We start from the raw sequence: 17499 nt of genomic DNA, 5'->3' as shown, positions 1-17499 counted from the left end.
CATACAAATGCAAGAGGCCTCCAGAACACCAAACAGACCAGATCAAAATAGAACTAGCCCACGACATATCATCATTAAAACAACAAGTTCAGAAACTAGGGAAAGAATATTGAAGGCTGTAAGAGAGAAAAACAAATAACATACAAAGGTAAACCCATCAAAATCACAGCAGACTTCTCAACAGAAACATTAAAAGCAAGAAGACCGTGGGGTGAAATCTTCTAGGCACTGAATGAAAATAACTTCAACCCCAGGATACTCTACCCAGCAAAACTATCATTCAAAATAGATGGAGCAATAAAACTCTTCCATGATAAGCAGAAACTAAAACAATATGTGACCACAAAGCCACTACTGCAAAAGATTCTTCAAGGGATTCTACACACAGAAAGTAAAACCCAACATAACCATGAAAGGACAGGCAGCACCAAACTACAGGAAAAGAAAAAGCAAGAAAGTAGACAGTAACCTCAACTTAGGTACACACAATCAAACCTTCAAACAACTAAGACAACTAAATGACAGGAATCACCATATACCTGTCAGTACTAACACTTCATGTTAACGGACTTAATTCACCCATCAAAAGGCACCGTTTGACAAAATGGATTAAAAAAGGAGGATTCAACAATTTGTTGCTTACAGGAGACCCATCTCACAGACAGAAATAAGCATAGGCTTAGGATGAAAGGCTGGAAGAAGATTTACCAAGCCAATGGCCCCCGAAAACAGGCAGGAGTAGCAATACTTATCTCTAACAAAGTAGACTTCAAACCTACATTGATCAAATGAGATAAAGAAGGACATTCCAGAATAATAAAAGGGGAAATAGACCAAAAGGAAATAACTATTATCAACCTATATGCACCCAATGTCAACGTACCCAATTTCATCAAACATACCCTGAAAGACCTAAAAGCATATATTAACTCCAAAACAGTGGCTGTGGGAGATTTTAACACCTCATTATCATCAATAGATAGGTCATCCAAACAAAAAATCAAAGAAATCCAAGATCTAAAATATACAAAAGATCAAATGGACCTATTTGATGTCTACAGAACATTTCATCCAACTTCTACACAATATACATTCTTCTCAGCAGCCCATGGAAACTTCTCCAAAATAGATCATATCCTAGGGCACAAAGCAAGCCTCAGCAAATATAAGAAAATAGAAATTATACCATACATACTATCTGATCACTATGCAATAAAACTAGAACTCAACAACAAAAGGAAAGACAAAAAACATGCAAACAGCTGGAAATTGAATAACTCATTACTTAATGAACAATGGGTCATTGATGAAATAAAAGAGGAAATTAAAAAGTTCCTGGAAGTCAATGAAAATGAAAACACAACCTATCGGAACCTATGGGACACAGCAAAGACAGTCCTGAGAGGAAAGTTTATAGCCATGAGTGCATATATTAAAAAGACTGAAAGATCCCAAATCAATGACTTAATGATACATCTCAAACTCCTACAAAAACAAAAACAAGCAAATCCAAAAACAAATAAAAGGAGAGAAATAATAAAAATAAGAGCTGAAATCAATAAAATAGAAACCAAAAAAACCATACAAAGAATTAATGAAACAAAAAGTTGGTTCTTTGAAAAAATAAACAAGATAGACGGACCCCTGGCAAACCTGACTAAAATGAGGAGAGAAAAAACTAATTAGTAGAATCAGGAATGCAAAAGGGGAGATAACAACAAACACCATGGAAGTCCAGGAAATCATCAGAGACTACTTCAAGAACCTATATTCAAATAAATTTGAAAATCTTAAAGAAATGGACAGATTTCTAGATACATATGATCATCCAAAACTGAACCAAGAGGAAATTAATCACCTGAATAGATCTATAACACAAAATGAAATTGAAGCAGCATAAAGAGTCCCCCAAAAAGAAAAGTCCAGGACCTGATGGATTCTCTGCTGAAATCTATCAGACCTTTAAAGAAGAACTGATACCAACCCTCCTTAATCTGTTCCACGAAATAGAAAGGGAAGGAAAACTACCTAACACATTTTATGAAGCCAGTATTATACTTATCCCAAAACCAGGCAAAGGCACCTCCAAAAAGGAGAACTATAGGCCAATCTCCTTAATGAACATTGATGCAAAAATCCTAAACAAAATAATGGCAAATCGAGTTCAACAACATATCAAAAAGTAATCTACATGTTTAATGCAATTCCCATCAAAATTCCAATGACATTCATTAAAGAGATTGAAAAATCTACTGTTCAATTTATATGGAAACACAAGAGGTCACGAATAGCCAAGGCAAAACTCAGTCAAAAGAACAATGCTGGAGGTATCATGATACCTGACTTCAAACTATATTACAAAGCAATAACAATAAAAACAGCATGGTACTGGCACAAAAACAAACATGAAGATCAGTGGAAAAGAATAGAGGGCCCAGATATGAAGCCACACAACTATCACCAACTTGTCTTTGACAAAGGTGCTAAAAATATACGATGGAGAAAAAGCAGCCTCTTCAACAAAAACTGCTGGGAAAACTGGTTAGCAGTCTGCAAAACACTGAAACTAGATCCCTGTATATCACCCTATACCAAGATTAACTCAAAATGGATCAAGGATCTTAATATCAGACCACAAACTCTAAAGTTGATACAGGAAAGAGTAGGAAATACTCTGGAGTTAGTAGATATACGTAAGAACTTTCTCAATGAAACCCCAGCAGCACAGCAACTAAGAGATAACATAGATAAATGAGACTTCACAAAACTAAAAAGCTTGTGATCATCAAAAGAAATAGTCTCTAAACTGAAGAGAATACCCACAGAGTGGGAGAAAATATTTGCCAGCTACACATCAGAAAAAGGACTGATAACCAGAATACATAGGGAACTTAAAAAACTAAATTCTCCCAAAACTAATGAACCAATAAAGAAATGGGCAAGTGAACTAAACAGAACCTTCTCAAAAGAAGAAATTCAAATTGCCAAAAGACACATGAAAAAATGCTCACCATCTCTAGCAATAAAGGAAATTCAAATTAAAACCACACTAAGATTCCACCTCACCCCTGTTAGAATAGCCATCATTAGCAACACCACCAACAACAGGTGTTGGTGAGGATGCGGGGGAAAAAGGAACCCTCTTACACTGCTGGTGGGAATGTAAACTAGTACAACCATTCTGGAAAAAAATTTGGAGGCTACTTAAAATGCTAAACATTGATCTACCATATGATCCAGCAATACCCTTCTTGGGGATATACCCAAAAGACTGTGACACAGGTTACCCCAGAGGCATCTGCACACCCATGTTTATTGCAGCAGTATTCACAATAGCCAAGTTATGGAAACAGCCAAGATGCCCCACTACTGATGAATGGATCAAGAAAATGTGGTATCTATACACAATGGAATTTTATGCAGCTACGAAGAAGAATGAAATGTTATCATTTGCTGGTAAATGGATGGAATTGGAGAACATCATTCTGAGTGTAGTCATCCTGGCCCAAAAGACCAAAAATCATATGTTTTCCCTCATATGCAGATATTAGATCAAGGGCAAACACAACAAGGGGATTGAACTTTGATCACAAGATAAAAGCGAGTGCACACAAGGGAGGGGTGTGGATAGGTAAGACACCTAAAAAATTAGCTAGCATTTGTTGCCTTCAACGCAGAGAATCTAAAGCAGATACCTTAAAAGCAACTGAGGCCAATAGGAGAAGGGGACCAGGAACTAGAGAAAAGGTTAGATCAAAAAGAATTAACCTAGAAGGTAACACACATGCACAGGAAATTAATGTGAGTTAACTCCCTGTATAGCTATCCTTATCTCAACTAGCAAAAACCCTTGTTCCTTCCAAATATTGCTTATACTCTCTCTTCAACCAAATTAGAGATAAGGGCAAAATAGTTTCTGCCGGGTATCGAGGGGGTGGCGGGAAGAGGGAGGGGGTGGAGTGGGTGGTAAGGGAGGGGGTGGGGGCTGGGGGAAGAAATGACCCAAGCATTGTATGCACATATGAATAATAATAATAAAAAAAAGACCACCAGCAACAACAAATGTTGGCAAAGATGCGGGAAAAAGGAACCCTCATACACTGCTGGTGGGAATGTAAACTAGTACAACCACTATGGAAAACAATATGGAGGCTCCTTAAAAAACTAAAAATAAATTTGCCATAAGATCCAGCAATACCACTGTTGGGGATATACCCAAAAGAATATGAGTCAGGTTATAGCAAAGACACCTACCTACACACCCATATTTATTGCAGTACTATTGACAATAGCCAAGCTATGGAATCAGCCAATATGCCCCACTACCGACAAATGGATTAAGAATATGTGATATTTATACACAATGTAATTTTACTCAGCCACAAAGAAGAATGAAATTTTGTCATTCGCAAGTAAATGGATGGAACTGGAGACCATCATCTTATGTGAAGTTAGCCAGGCTCAGAAGGCCAAAACTTGTTCTCTCTCATATGTGGGTGATAGACCTAAAACAAATGCAGCAATATTATTAGACGGGGTCACACCAAGGAGAGACTATGCACAGGAGGGATAGAGCAAGGGAAGGAAACCAAAAACTTAAATAAAAAAAAATGTGGTTGATGTGCTCACTGTAGAGGAGTGAATATAGTAATCTTAAACTGGTTGAGGCCACTATGGGAAGGGGACCAGGAAATAGTAAAGAGGTCTGGTAGAGATGAACCATTGTGGGTTGTAATACACATGTGCATGGAAGCAATGCTAGGAATCTCTGTATAGCTATCTTTATTTCAAACTAGCCAAAACGCCACGTTTTACTTATTATCTTTTATGTTTTTTCTTCTACAAAATCAGAGAACAGGAAGGCAGAACAGATTCTACCCAGAGGTGGGGGAGGGGGTGGTCCAAATAATGTATACACATGAAGTAAATGTAAAAATGATACCTGCTGAAACTGTTCCAGGAATGGGGGAGGGGGGTGAATTCAAGTATGAATTACCAAGGTAGTGAATGATCTCTACAATGACATATTCTCATCAAAATGCCAATGAGTTTTCTTCATAGAAATAGAAAAAAAACAATCTTGAAGTTCATAATGGAACTACAAAAGGCTAAAATAGTTGAGGCAATCAAGCAAAACAATGACAAAACTGAAGGCATCACAATGCCTGACTTCAAACCATAGTACAAGGCTATAGTAACCAAAACGGCATGGTGCTGGCATAAAACTCAACACAGAGACCAAAAACTGAATAGAGAAAACATAAATTAATCCACATACTGATTTTTGACAAAAGCACCAAGGATATAAGCAGTGAAAGGAAAGTCTCCACAATAAATGGTCCTGGCAAAATTGTATATACACATGTAGAAAAATGAAACTAGATCCGACTCTTATCATCACAAAAAATCACTCAAAATGGATTAAAAACCTAAATGTAGAATCTGAAACTAAAAAATTACTGTGAGAAACAGTAATAGGAGAAACACTTCAACATATTGACATAGGGAAATATTTTTGGGTAAGACTCAAAAGGTACAAGAAACAAAAGTAAAAATATACAAACGGTATTACATCTGCACAAGAAATAATCAACAAAGTTAAGAGACAACCGACAGCTGGGAATGTAGCTCAGTGACAGAGCACTTGCCTGTGGGATCAGTTCTGGTTTTCTACAGTATGGGAAGGTAACTATGGGTTAAGAGAATCTAATGATACATTTCAAAATGTCTAGAGTATGAAATTCAACACATGGAAGTGCTTACTACCCTTATTTGATCATTACATATTGTATATGTGTATCAAATTACCATAATGTACCCCACAATGATATACAAGTGTCATATATCAATTAAAATTTTGTTTAAAAAAGGAAAAGCATACTTCAAAGATAAAACAGCAGGTTTCCCTAGGTACTCAGAGGAAGACTAAATTAGTTTTTTAAAGAAAATGGCAGGGTCCGCAATCCTCCCTTTGCCTTCTGCACAACCATTAGCTCATCCTCAGAGGACTTCCTGGCTACAATGCTCAGTGAGCACTAGAGCCAGAGGTAGTGATAACTCACTGGCATACCCCACAGGCTCAAGGAGCAGTGTCCTGCTGTAGTGAATGGATGCTCTAAGTGACACAGCTTCAAGGCTGCTCTATCCCCATCTTGGTAATCAACATTATCACCAGTCTCCTCATTAGAAAAAGCTGATACAGTAGGTACCAATCCAGAAGGAAACAAAATACAGTAAAATATCAACAAATACAGAATACCTTGTTTTTAGCTAACTCCTTTTCCAAATTGAATTTTTCTTGTACTATTTCTTTTTCTGTTTTATTAACCTGCCCAAGGAGGGGAAAAAGAAATGGGTCAGCTTTACAGCAGCTGACAGGCTCTGCCATAGCAGATACATACTGCATGTCAGATAATACCTACACTGCAGAGATAGCACATCCTCTCAGAAAAGGGGCCAAGCAGGAGTCTCTGAGGCAGAGCAGAACTTCACAAATAGCCCTGCAATTAGAAAGACACGTCTGCATGTCAGACTCCGCTGGTTCCCTCCTAACTAGGTAGACAGGGCTGCTCCCCGCTTTAATCTCCACTATCCCACTCCTTCAGGGTCAGAGTCTGACCCCTTAACTAGCAGAGGAAGTGTGAATTCATGTTTACTAATGCTATGGAAGGGGTATGCTGCACTATTTGGCATAGACTTCTTCACATGCTGAAGAGAATGTACAGATTTTTTTTTTTCCTCTCTAGTAGGACTGGAGTTTGAACTCAGTGCTTTATATTTGCAAAGCAGGGAATCTACTGGTTGAGCCACACCTCCAGTGCATCTTGCTCTGGTTATTTTTAGAGATTGGGGTCTTGCAAACTATTTGCCTCAGCTGGCTTAAAACTATGATCCTCTGGATCTCAGCCTCCGAAATAGTTAGGATTCAGGTATGAGCCACCAGCACCAGGTTTACAGATTTAATGGGCAACTCAGACAAACTGCATTTGGGCTCTACTTTTCTTCTTGTCTTTTGCACTTAGAATACAATTTTAAATCAACATCCCCATACCACAACTGGGAGGTGATGTAATTTTGCTTTTATCTACCTCTCTCTGAAATCTTTCCTTCTCCTCTAGCAGAGACGCTGTCTCTTGCATTGATGCTTCCAGTTCACCTCGTAGTCTTGCAATAATTGATTCTAGAAGCTCTTTTTGTGCAGCTGTCTTCTTCTCTGCATCCTGTGCTTTCTGGATACACTGATTATGCTTAAAGATTAGATGGTCCCTATGGGAAGAAAACAAAGAGACATGAAAGTTAGATGAGAGACCTACTTGAACAGAAAGAGTGATTAAATGTTCTTACAGAATATTACTCCTGCCTGAGAGTAGTCACCAAAACATTCTAACAAAACTAGCTCCTTGAGAGAGCATCTTTATCTTGTGTCTGTCTCAGCAAATGCAGAATTAAACATTTTCACTAAACAAATACAAATGCAAGAACAAAGGATGCACAAGAAGCTGCCCACAGTTAACTTACAGATGTGTCTGGAGTTGGGCTTTCTCATTCTGAATGGTCTGTACTTCACTTGTGATGCTGGCACGGGCTGCATCCAGCAATAAGTTTTGTTCTTGAAATGTCTGCGTTATCATTTTCTGCTCTACCTGAGTATTAGGAGTAATAGTAAAAGCTGGGATGACAATGCTAGGGTATCATTCTGAGTGACTGACAAAGACACTGAACTAACATACAAAACACAAGTTTTAGTTCCATAAATAAAATCCCACTTTAAAATAATTTATTTTTATGCTCAGCTTTGTCTTTATTGTGCTCTAGCTATACTAGTCAATAGTCAAGAGTCATTATCTACCAGCCTGCTGAAGATTCTGTAAAACTTTAATACCAATATATTTTTAAAGATAAAAATCTACAGTAAGAATATTTTTTGTATTTTAAATTTTCAGTGATAGTTTGCTTTAAAAAATAAAATAACACAAATGTATATAAATATCAAGTGAAAAGAATCCCTTCATTTCTATCTTCTCTCTTCCTCCAAATAATCTCACTCTCCAGAGATAATAACTTTTAAATAGTTTGCTGTGAGTTCTTTAGAGAATATTTTAAACTCAAATACTATTGCAATAACAGCATTATAACTTCTGCACAAGTTACTTTCTCTGGCTCACCATTTTAGATTCACCAAAACATAACACTTTTACCTACAATCCATAAAGTTTCTACAAACACAGCACATATTAACAATTACTTTTGTAAATAAATTTTAGTTAACTTCTCTAAACTTCGCTGTTCTTAGGGGTAAGATGAGAGGAAGTACCCTTTTATGTACCAGCTGGTATGATTAAAGTATGTAACACATGCAAAATCCTAGGTACATTGATTGGTATATGCTAAAACAGAGGAATTATCATGATAATTTCCTTAGTGTTCAAGGAATAGAACTTGAAAGGTAAAACTTAATCCCTTCTAGTTGGGATGACCAAGCTCCCAGATGAAAGTGAGTACTAACAAATAAACAGAATTTCAAATATTTGGAGATGAAGTAAAGGGCATTTTTGTAAGAGAATGGAATAAGGAAAAATGGCAAGCAACAGGTGTTTGGGGGAAAAATAAGACTTTAGAGTCAGTTATAAATAATGGAACAAGTAAGTATTTTTCCTAAAGTAATGCTACTTGAGAAGAAACCATTAAAAAGTACTGGGTGTAAGGCTAAATCATTTCCATGATGAAAGGTGGAACTACAAATCAAAAACGTAATTTAGTAAACCTTTGGAATTTATTAAGATATTTTACTTATCCTGATTGCCATGCACAGTCTCTCAGCCAAGGTTGGCTTCCTGATGCCTCTGCCAGCAATTTATTAGTGTTAAATGAATACCTGCAGAATGGCTTGATGGTCAGCAATAATCCTGGCGTTTTCCATTTTAACAGTCTGAAGCATGCTACTTAGCGTTGAACACTTTCTACTTAGTTGGTCATTCAAAACCTAAGATGACATATGTAGCAAATCTCTCTGATAAGGAATTATTTCACTTAAGTATCATTGTTTTAATGAATGCATGTAGCTCAGTGTATGTGTAAGCCTCATTTAACTTATCTCCAATTGATAGTTCACTAATTTATAAAATACTTTCAAATGTTTGGAATCAATGCCCTAAAAAAATCTAAATGAAAAGGAGAGATTTATTGATTTGCTACAGCAAATGAGGCATATGGCATTTTACTAATCTGTTCTTCACAATTTTGAACCCAGACCAATCAAAAGAGCAAGACATCTATAGAATGGAATGAATAATGTAGGCAGCTAGCTAACACATAGAAACTGATTCCTGTAACTGTATCATGAGCATTCAGAATTATTCAGCTGATAACAGAAAATATCTAAGTTCCTTTACCACCAATGACAATATTTATGAAAGCAAAATATAGGTAAATTTACTGTCACAAGATTAATCCTTCAGAATAAAAGTCTTTTGTGCTATAGATCTACCATACATGTAGCTAGTTAATAATTCTCATTTTTGTATATTCTGAAATTTGTGGTGTCATAAAAAACATTCACCTAATAAGTTATTTTTGAAAGGTAGAAATGGCAAGAATCTTATGTTTTAATGAACAGATTCCTCAAGGAAAAGGACACATCATTCTGAAGGAGAAATAGAAAAAAAACAAAATAAATAAAATGATAAGAAAGAAGATAAATAAAAGATGATCTGGCAAGTACCATAAGTGTTATGAGCAGTAGAGTAGTTACGAATACACTCAGGCATATGTTAAGAGTTACAACCAGATACACAAACTATACACCAAGGAATACCTGGGGGTAAGCACACTTGCTCCTGGAAAAGAAATAGTTATTTATTTTTTATTTTTTAAATTTCTTTCTTTTTTTTTCTGGCAATAGTGGGGTTTGATCTCAGAAGCTTGTGCTGTGGGGTAGAGAACTCAGGTTCTCTACTACTTGAGTCTCACTTTCAGCAAGATAGCTCAGATTACTGAGCACAAACTCTAACTCTGCCATTTATTAGGTACATTATTAAACTTTCTGCATCTCTTCCTTATCTTTAAAATTTGAGTAATAATTTCTATTTCACAGTGTTGTTGCAAGGATTACAATTTGTTAGGTGCTTAGAATTGTGCCTGGAATGTGGAATGGATTCAGTAAAAATGCTAAATACTGTTAGTGTCATAAGAATACTAGTAGTTATCATTATTATTTTAAAACAGGACACATTTATTTTGTATTTTATTTTTTATAAAGCACAGAAACACTATTGTCCTAACATTTTCATAATCTAATTGATTAACATAAAAATTATTTTAAGTGATAAACACTATTGCACTGGACTCTGTGACAAATAACTCCAGTTTGCCTGCCTATTTAGTGAATCATTTCAATTTACATTCACATATGAATATAAAGTTATTAGATAAATTTGGAAACCACTCCCACAGAAAGTGATTATATATAACTCCAAAATCTAGATACATTATACTAATTTGCTACAGAAGATACAAAGAAAGTATAAGATACAGCCCTTCATAAGCAAAGGGTGGATAATTGAGAGTGTGGTGGATGTATTTTCTATTTATACGTGAAAATAGAAAATAGAAGAATGAAACTTGTTGAAATTGTTCTAAGAAGGGGGAAGGAGGGATAAAGGAGAATGATGGAGGGGGTAAATCTAAGATATATTGTAAACCCATATGCAAATATCACAATATATTCCCCTGTACAGCTGTTATATGCTAATAAAAATTTTCAAATGTTTAAAAAAATTTTTAGGCCTGTCATTGAACTGCTTAGAAATTCCTGGGGGGGGGGTGTAAGAGTGAGGTATATATTTAATGACTAAATTAGAAAGCAAACAAAGGCAAAGTGTAAACTGGCACATGATTTAGTGATATATCATGGTATTATAGAACTTTGGAGAGTGAAATTAGAAATGTAGTTAATTTGATAATGCTTCATAGGTGAAATAGATCTTAAGAAAATAAAAAGCTAAATGATAGAGGTGAATTTATATAACCAGGATTAATTTTGGTTCTTTAATTGAACAAAATTAAATAACATCTAAAAAAACTAGAGAAATAGTGAAGATTTACCTGTGCTTTTTCTGATGCTTCACGAAGAGATATTATTTCAGCTCTCAAGTATGCATTTTCCTCATGTTCCTTGTTGAGAGACATGTGCACATCCTATTGGAGAAAAAAAAAGAATTATTTTATCTTTTAAATGTACAAATTATTATGTGTATCTTTATAAAAAATACCTGTTCAGTATTCTGTCCAATATCAGTTCAAGTTCTATTGAGCTACAGAAGGATCCAAGATGGCAGCTAGGGTAGGGAATCAGAAATCCTAAGCAAAGTGACTCCAGAAAACATCTTGGGACATTGGAGCTACAGTTGAGTAATTCTGATCGCTTCTAGACAAAATAATAACCACCATAACATTACATGCACATAAAATTCAAAGACTGATCCTTAAATCTGCCATTAAATGCACCCAACAGCCACGAAAATCCTGTGTGGCACAGCCAGCAAGGCATGTCCCTCCCTGGGAAAAAAAGCTTGCTGGCTGTTTCTCTTTCTTCTTCTTCTTCTTTTTTTTTTCTTTTCTCGCAACAAGGAGAAGACAGAGTATCAACCAGAATCAAACTCTGTGACATCCTGGACCCCTAATCCAAGGAAAGTCTCCCTATGCCTCGCCACTTCTCCCTGTAAGTCGGTTATAAAGCTGCTTGTATAAATCTGCAGAATATCACACACCACATATGACTCCCCTACCCACTCCCCAGGAACATAATCCAGCAAAGCCCCTAGGCAGACTCAACCCCATCCCCATCAAAACTGAAAAGCATAAATAGTGAATTGTAATTGAATACCAACAGTGGAGGTGGGGATGGAAGACTGAAACTACCCTGAAGAACATGGGTGGGGCAAGGAGCTGAACTCTCAATGCCAAACTCTCATTGCATGAACATGGGAAAAGCAACAAAAGCTGAGAGCGGGGGTGGGGCAATAGGTCAACCTCCCAGAGGAGCTGCTAGTACCCAGCAGAGGTCAGGAGAGGCACAAAGGCTGACAGTGGTGTTGGGGTGACAAGTCATCCTCCCAAAGTGGGGCAGGTGGTGGTAGATCCCATTGCTGATCTTGTAGGACAGAAGGCAGAATTGCCCCACCTTGCTGGGGGAGGAGCTGACCAAACAGAGTTGCAGCTGAAGTGCAATGTAGCTGTCACCTGGTGAAAACAGTAATAGCTCTGACCACCCTGCAGAACTGGCACTTACCTGATCTCCTAATTGCAACTTGCCCTGTGGACAGAAGGCAGTTACCTGATGAAACTACATCAGAGCTCCAGCTACATCAGAGCTATGCCAATACCAGGATTGGATGCCTCAGGAATAACTCCAGAACTTCTACCAAAAGACTGAACTTTTTGTTGTTCAATACCTGGTGAGTTTTTTTTTTTCTGTATTAATGTCACCATCACTATGTTCTTATCCCTATTCCTACTCCTTCACTTCCCTCCTTTTCCTGTGCTACAATCCATTGTTTGCTCTCCCAACTAGTCTTTCTGCCCCTTCTCATTCACTCTCTTCCCTTCTTCACCTCCCCCTACTATCCTTCTCCAACCTGTCACCACACTACCCTACCTCCTACACACTCACCACCCACTGACTAGCCTACTGTACCCTGACACTAGTACCCTCCACTACAACAAAAGAAATACACCCAAACACGCACAAGGGCCAAAAAAACCCATTAGCTCCCATACCTCTTCACCTACCCACCCACTACTTTTTCTACCCCTCCTTTTAGTGCCATCTTTACCAATTACCCAACTTTCTATATTGATCCTAATAACCATTATCCCCTCAACTCCCACTGTTTATAGATATTATCACAAAGGGGTTTTCTATATAATATGTAAACAACTGGTCTTGTATTGAACCTGTGAGTTTGTAATTGCTAAATTACACCTCCAGGCAAGGGATAGAAATAGCCTATCAACCTAGCTAACAACCAAGTCAGTCACAACACAAAAATTAAATCAAGGGAAAGAAAACAGGCAATTAAAACTACCAACCAGCCTATTAAGAATATACTACTCTCTTCAAAAAAATAATTCAATACAGGATTCAGTGGGAAATGAAGAAAATGGATACCCAGTTCCTGACACCAACAAAACAATGATAAATGTCACAAAGGAGCCCAGTGATGCCCACCAAAAAAACCAAACAACAACAAAACCCTCAATGAGGAAATCTGGGAAGAAATCACTGAGAAATTCATAGAGAAGATACTAGACATGGTTAATCAGAATGTACAAGATGCACTCAAGAAATTTCAAGACACCAAAAATAAAAAACATGTGAGAAGACACAGAAACAAATAAATGAACTCAGAGAGGACTTCAACAAACACCAAAGTGAAACAAAGGAAACTATAAAAAAAGAGATGTATGAATTGAAGATGACAATACAAAATATGAAAAAGAAGCTGAACAAAGATATGGAAAATCTCAGAAAAAAGAATCAATAGAAATCCTGGAAATTTTTAGTCCCTTTAGTCAAACAAAAAAACACAGTTGAAGGCCACTCCAGCAGACTACAACAAGTGGAAGAGAGAATCTTAGAGCTCAAAGATAAAATAGAAATTAAAGAAAAAAACAGAAGAAATCTTAAACAACTCAAGAGCTGTGAAAGGAATATGCAAGAACTCAGTGACTCCATCAAAAGATCAAACCTGAGAATCATGGGCACTGAAGAAGAGATGTAAGCCAAAGGGATATATACTATAGTCAATAAAATAATAACAGAAAATTTCCCAAATCTTGAGAAAGTTTTGCCCATTCAGGTACCGGAAGTCTCCAGGACACCAAACTGACTTGACCAAAATAGAACCTCCCCACAACATATTATCATTAAAACAACAAGCACAGAGAACAGAAAAAGAATACTAAAGGTTGTAAGAGAGAAAAAAACAAATAAAGGCAGACCCATCAAAATCACAGCAAATTTCTCAATGCATACCTTAAAAGCAAGAAGGGTGTGGAGTGAGGTATTTCAGACACTGAATGAAACTAATTTCAGCCCTGGGATACTGTACCCAGCAAAACTATCATTCTAAATTGATGGAGCAATAAAAATCTTCCACGGTAAACAGAAACTAAAACAATATATGACCACCAAGTCACCACTACAGAAGATTCTACAAGGAATTCTGCACACAGAAGATGAAAGAAACAAAACCATGAGAGGATGGGAAGTATCAAACCACAGCAGAAAAGACAAGGAGTCAGACAGTAACATTGATTCAGCTGCACACAATCAAATTCTTGAACAACAAAAACAACTAAATGGCAGGAATCACCACATACCTATCAACATTAACACTGAATATCAACCAACTTAACTCTCCCATCAAAATACACCATTTGGCAAACTGGATTTAAAAGGAAGATCTGACAACCTCTTGTTTACAAGACACATCTTATCAACAGAAACAAGCACTATCTTAGGGTGAAAGGCTGGAAGATGATTTACCAAGCCAATGGCCCCTGAAAACAGACAGGAGTAGCAATACTTATATCAGACAAAGTAGACTTCAAACTTACATTAGTCAAATGAGACAAAGAGGACACTTCATACTCACAAAAGGAAATAACATACATTAAAAGGAAATAACAATTATCAACCTACATGCACCCAATGTCAGTATACCCAATTTCATCAAACATACAACAAAGGCCTTGAAAGCACAAACAGACTCTAACACAGTGGTAGTGGGAGACTTTAAAACCCCTCTGTCACCAATAGATAGGTCATCCAAACAAAAAAATCAACAAAAAAATCCAAGACTAAATGACACCATAGATCAAATGGGCCTAAATGATATCTACAGAATACTTCATCCAACAACAGCACAATATACATTCTTCTCAGCAGCCCATGGAAGTTTCTCCAAAATAGATCATATCTTAGGGCACAAAGCAAGCCTCAGCAAATATAAGAAAACAGAAATAATCCCATGCATTCTATCTGATCACAGTGCATTAAAACTAGAACTCAACAGCAAAAACAAAAGAAAACATGCAAACAATTAGAAGCTGAACAACACATTGCTCAATGATCAATGGGTCATTGATGAAATAAAAGAGGAAATTAAAAGGTTCCTGGAAGTTAATAAAAATGAAAACATGACCTACCAGAACCTATGGGACACAGCAAAGGCAGTCCTAAGAGGAAAGTTTATAACCATGAGTGCATATATTAAAAAGACAGAAAGATCTTAAATTAATGACCTAATGCTACATCTCAAACTCCTAGAAAAACAAGAATAAGCAAAACCCAAAACAAGCAGAAGGAGAGAAATAATAAAAATAAGGACCAAAATTAATGAAATAGAGACAAAAAAAAAAATACAAAGAATCAATGAAACAAAAAGCTGGTTTTTGAAAAAATAAACAAGATTGTCAGACCCTTGGCTAATTGGTCTAAAATGAGGAGAGAAAAACTCCAAATCAGTAAAATCAGAAATGCAAAAGAGGAGATAACAACAAACACCACGGAAATCCAGGGAATCATCAGAGACTACTTTGAGAACCTATATTCCAAAAAATTTGAAAATTTTGAAGAAAAGGACAAATTCCTAGAAACTTATGACCATACAAAAACTGAACCAAGAGGATATTAACCACCTAATCAGATCTATAAAACAAGATGAAATTGAAGCAGCATAAAGAGTCTCCCAATAAAGAAAAGTCCAAGACTTGACAGATTCTTTGATTTCTTCCAGACCTTTAAAGAAGAACTAATACCAACACTCCTTAAACTTTTCCATGAAACAGAAGCCAGTATCACACTCATCCCAAAACTAGACAAGGACACATCCAAAAAGGAGAACTACAGGCCAATCTACTTAATGAACATTGATGCAAAATCCTCAATAAAATAATGGCAAACTGAATCCAACAACATATCAGAAAGATCATTCACCATAACCAAGTCAGCTTTATCCCAGGGATGCAGGGATGGTTCAATAAATGCAAATCAATAAATGTAATACAGCACATTAATAGAAGTAAAGAGAAAAATCACTTGATTATCTCAATAGATGCAGAAAAAGCCTTTTATAAGATTCAACACCATTTCATGATAAAAGCTCTAAGAAAACTAAGCATAGAAGGAATGTACCTCAACGTTATAAAGACTATACATGACAAACCAATAGCCAACATTATACTTAATGAGGAAAAAGTAGAACCATTTCCCCTAAAGTCAGGAACAAGACAAGGATGCCCATTCTCCCCACTCCTATTCAACATAGTCTTGGAATTCCTAGCCAGAGCAATAAGACAAGAAGAAGAAATAAAAGGAATACAAATAGGTAACGGAATAGTCAAAGTATCCCTATTTGCATATGACATGATCCTATACCTCAAAGACCCAAAAAACTCCACCAGAAAACTCCTAGATACCATAAACAACTTCAGCAATGTAGCAGGATACAAAATCAACTTACAAAAATCAGTAGCTTTTGTAATACCAACAATAAACAAATTGAGAGAGAATTAGGAAACCTATTACATTTACAATAGCATCAAAAAAAAAACACCTAGGAATAAACATAACAAAGGATGTAAATGACCTCTATAAGGAGAACTACAAACTACTGAAGAAAGAGATTGAAGAAGACTATGGAAGGTGGATAGATCTCTCATGCTCATGGATTGGCAGAATCAACATAGTAAAAATGACTATACTACCAAAAGCAATCTACATGTTCAATACAATTCCCATCAAAATCCCAATGACATTCATCACAGAGATTGAAAAATCTACCCTAAAGCTCATTTGGAAACACAAAAGACACTGAATAAGCAAGGCAATACTGAGCAAAAAGAGCAAGGCTGGAGGTATCACAATATGCAAGTTCACACTATACTACAGAGCCATAGCAATAAAAACAGCATGGTACTGGCACAAAAACAGACATGAAGACCAGTGGAATGGAATAGAGGACCCGGATATGAATGCACACAGCTATGCCCATCTTATTTTTGACAGTCACCAAAAACACACAATGGAGAAAAGACAGCCTCTTCAACAAATGTTGCTGGGAAAAGTAGTTATCTGCCTGCAGGGAAGTGGTTATCTGCCTACATAAAACTGAAACTAGATCCATGCCTATCACCTTGTACTACTATCATCTCAAAGAGAATTAAGGACCTTAATACCAAACAAAACCTTGCAGTTAGTACAGGAAAGAGCAGGAGATCCTCTGGAAGCAATAGGTATAGGCAAGGACTTCCTCAGTAGAACTCAAGCAGTCCAACAACTAAGAGAAATGATGGACAAATGGGACTACATGAAATTAAAGGCTTCTGAATGACAAAAGAAATGGTGTCTAAATTGAAGAGACCACCCACATAGCTATACATCAGACAAAGGAATGAAAACAGAATATACAGGGAGCTCAAAAAACAACTCCCCAA

General features: G+C 36.6%; 1 protein-coding gene and 1 long non-coding RNA gene across 2 annotated transcripts in view; one reads left to right on the top strand and one right to left on the bottom strand.

Annotated features, from left to right (window-relative positions):
• Positions 1–17499, bottom strand: part of Ccdc150 (coiled-coil domain containing 150) — a 78062-nt gene that overhangs the window by 37867 nt on the left and 22696 nt on the right. The window contains exons 5-7 of the mRNA XM_074071322.1: positions 11104–11196; positions 7519–7643; positions 7089–7266 (exon numbers count right to left, since the gene is read on the bottom strand). Of these exons, the coding sequence (XP_073927423.1) occupies positions 7089–7266; positions 7519–7643; positions 11104–11196 (396 nt within the window). The remainder of the gene's footprint in view (positions 1–7088; positions 7267–7518; positions 7644–11103; positions 11197–17499) is intronic.
• The window catches only part of LOC141422611 (uncharacterized), a 77743-nt gene that overhangs the window by 46511 nt on the left and 13733 nt on the right, over positions 1–17499 (top strand). The window lies entirely within an intron of this gene.

The sequence above is a fragment of the Castor canadensis genome, chromosome 4 (assembly GCF_047511655.1).
Source record: "Castor canadensis chromosome 4, mCasCan1.hap1v2, whole genome shotgun sequence".
In the NCBI taxonomy this organism is placed as follows: domain Eukaryota; kingdom Metazoa; phylum Chordata; class Mammalia; order Rodentia; family Castoridae; genus Castor; species Castor canadensis.
The sequence above is the reverse complement of the archived record's forward strand: the minus strand, read 5'-3'. Positions and strand labels throughout refer to the sequence as shown.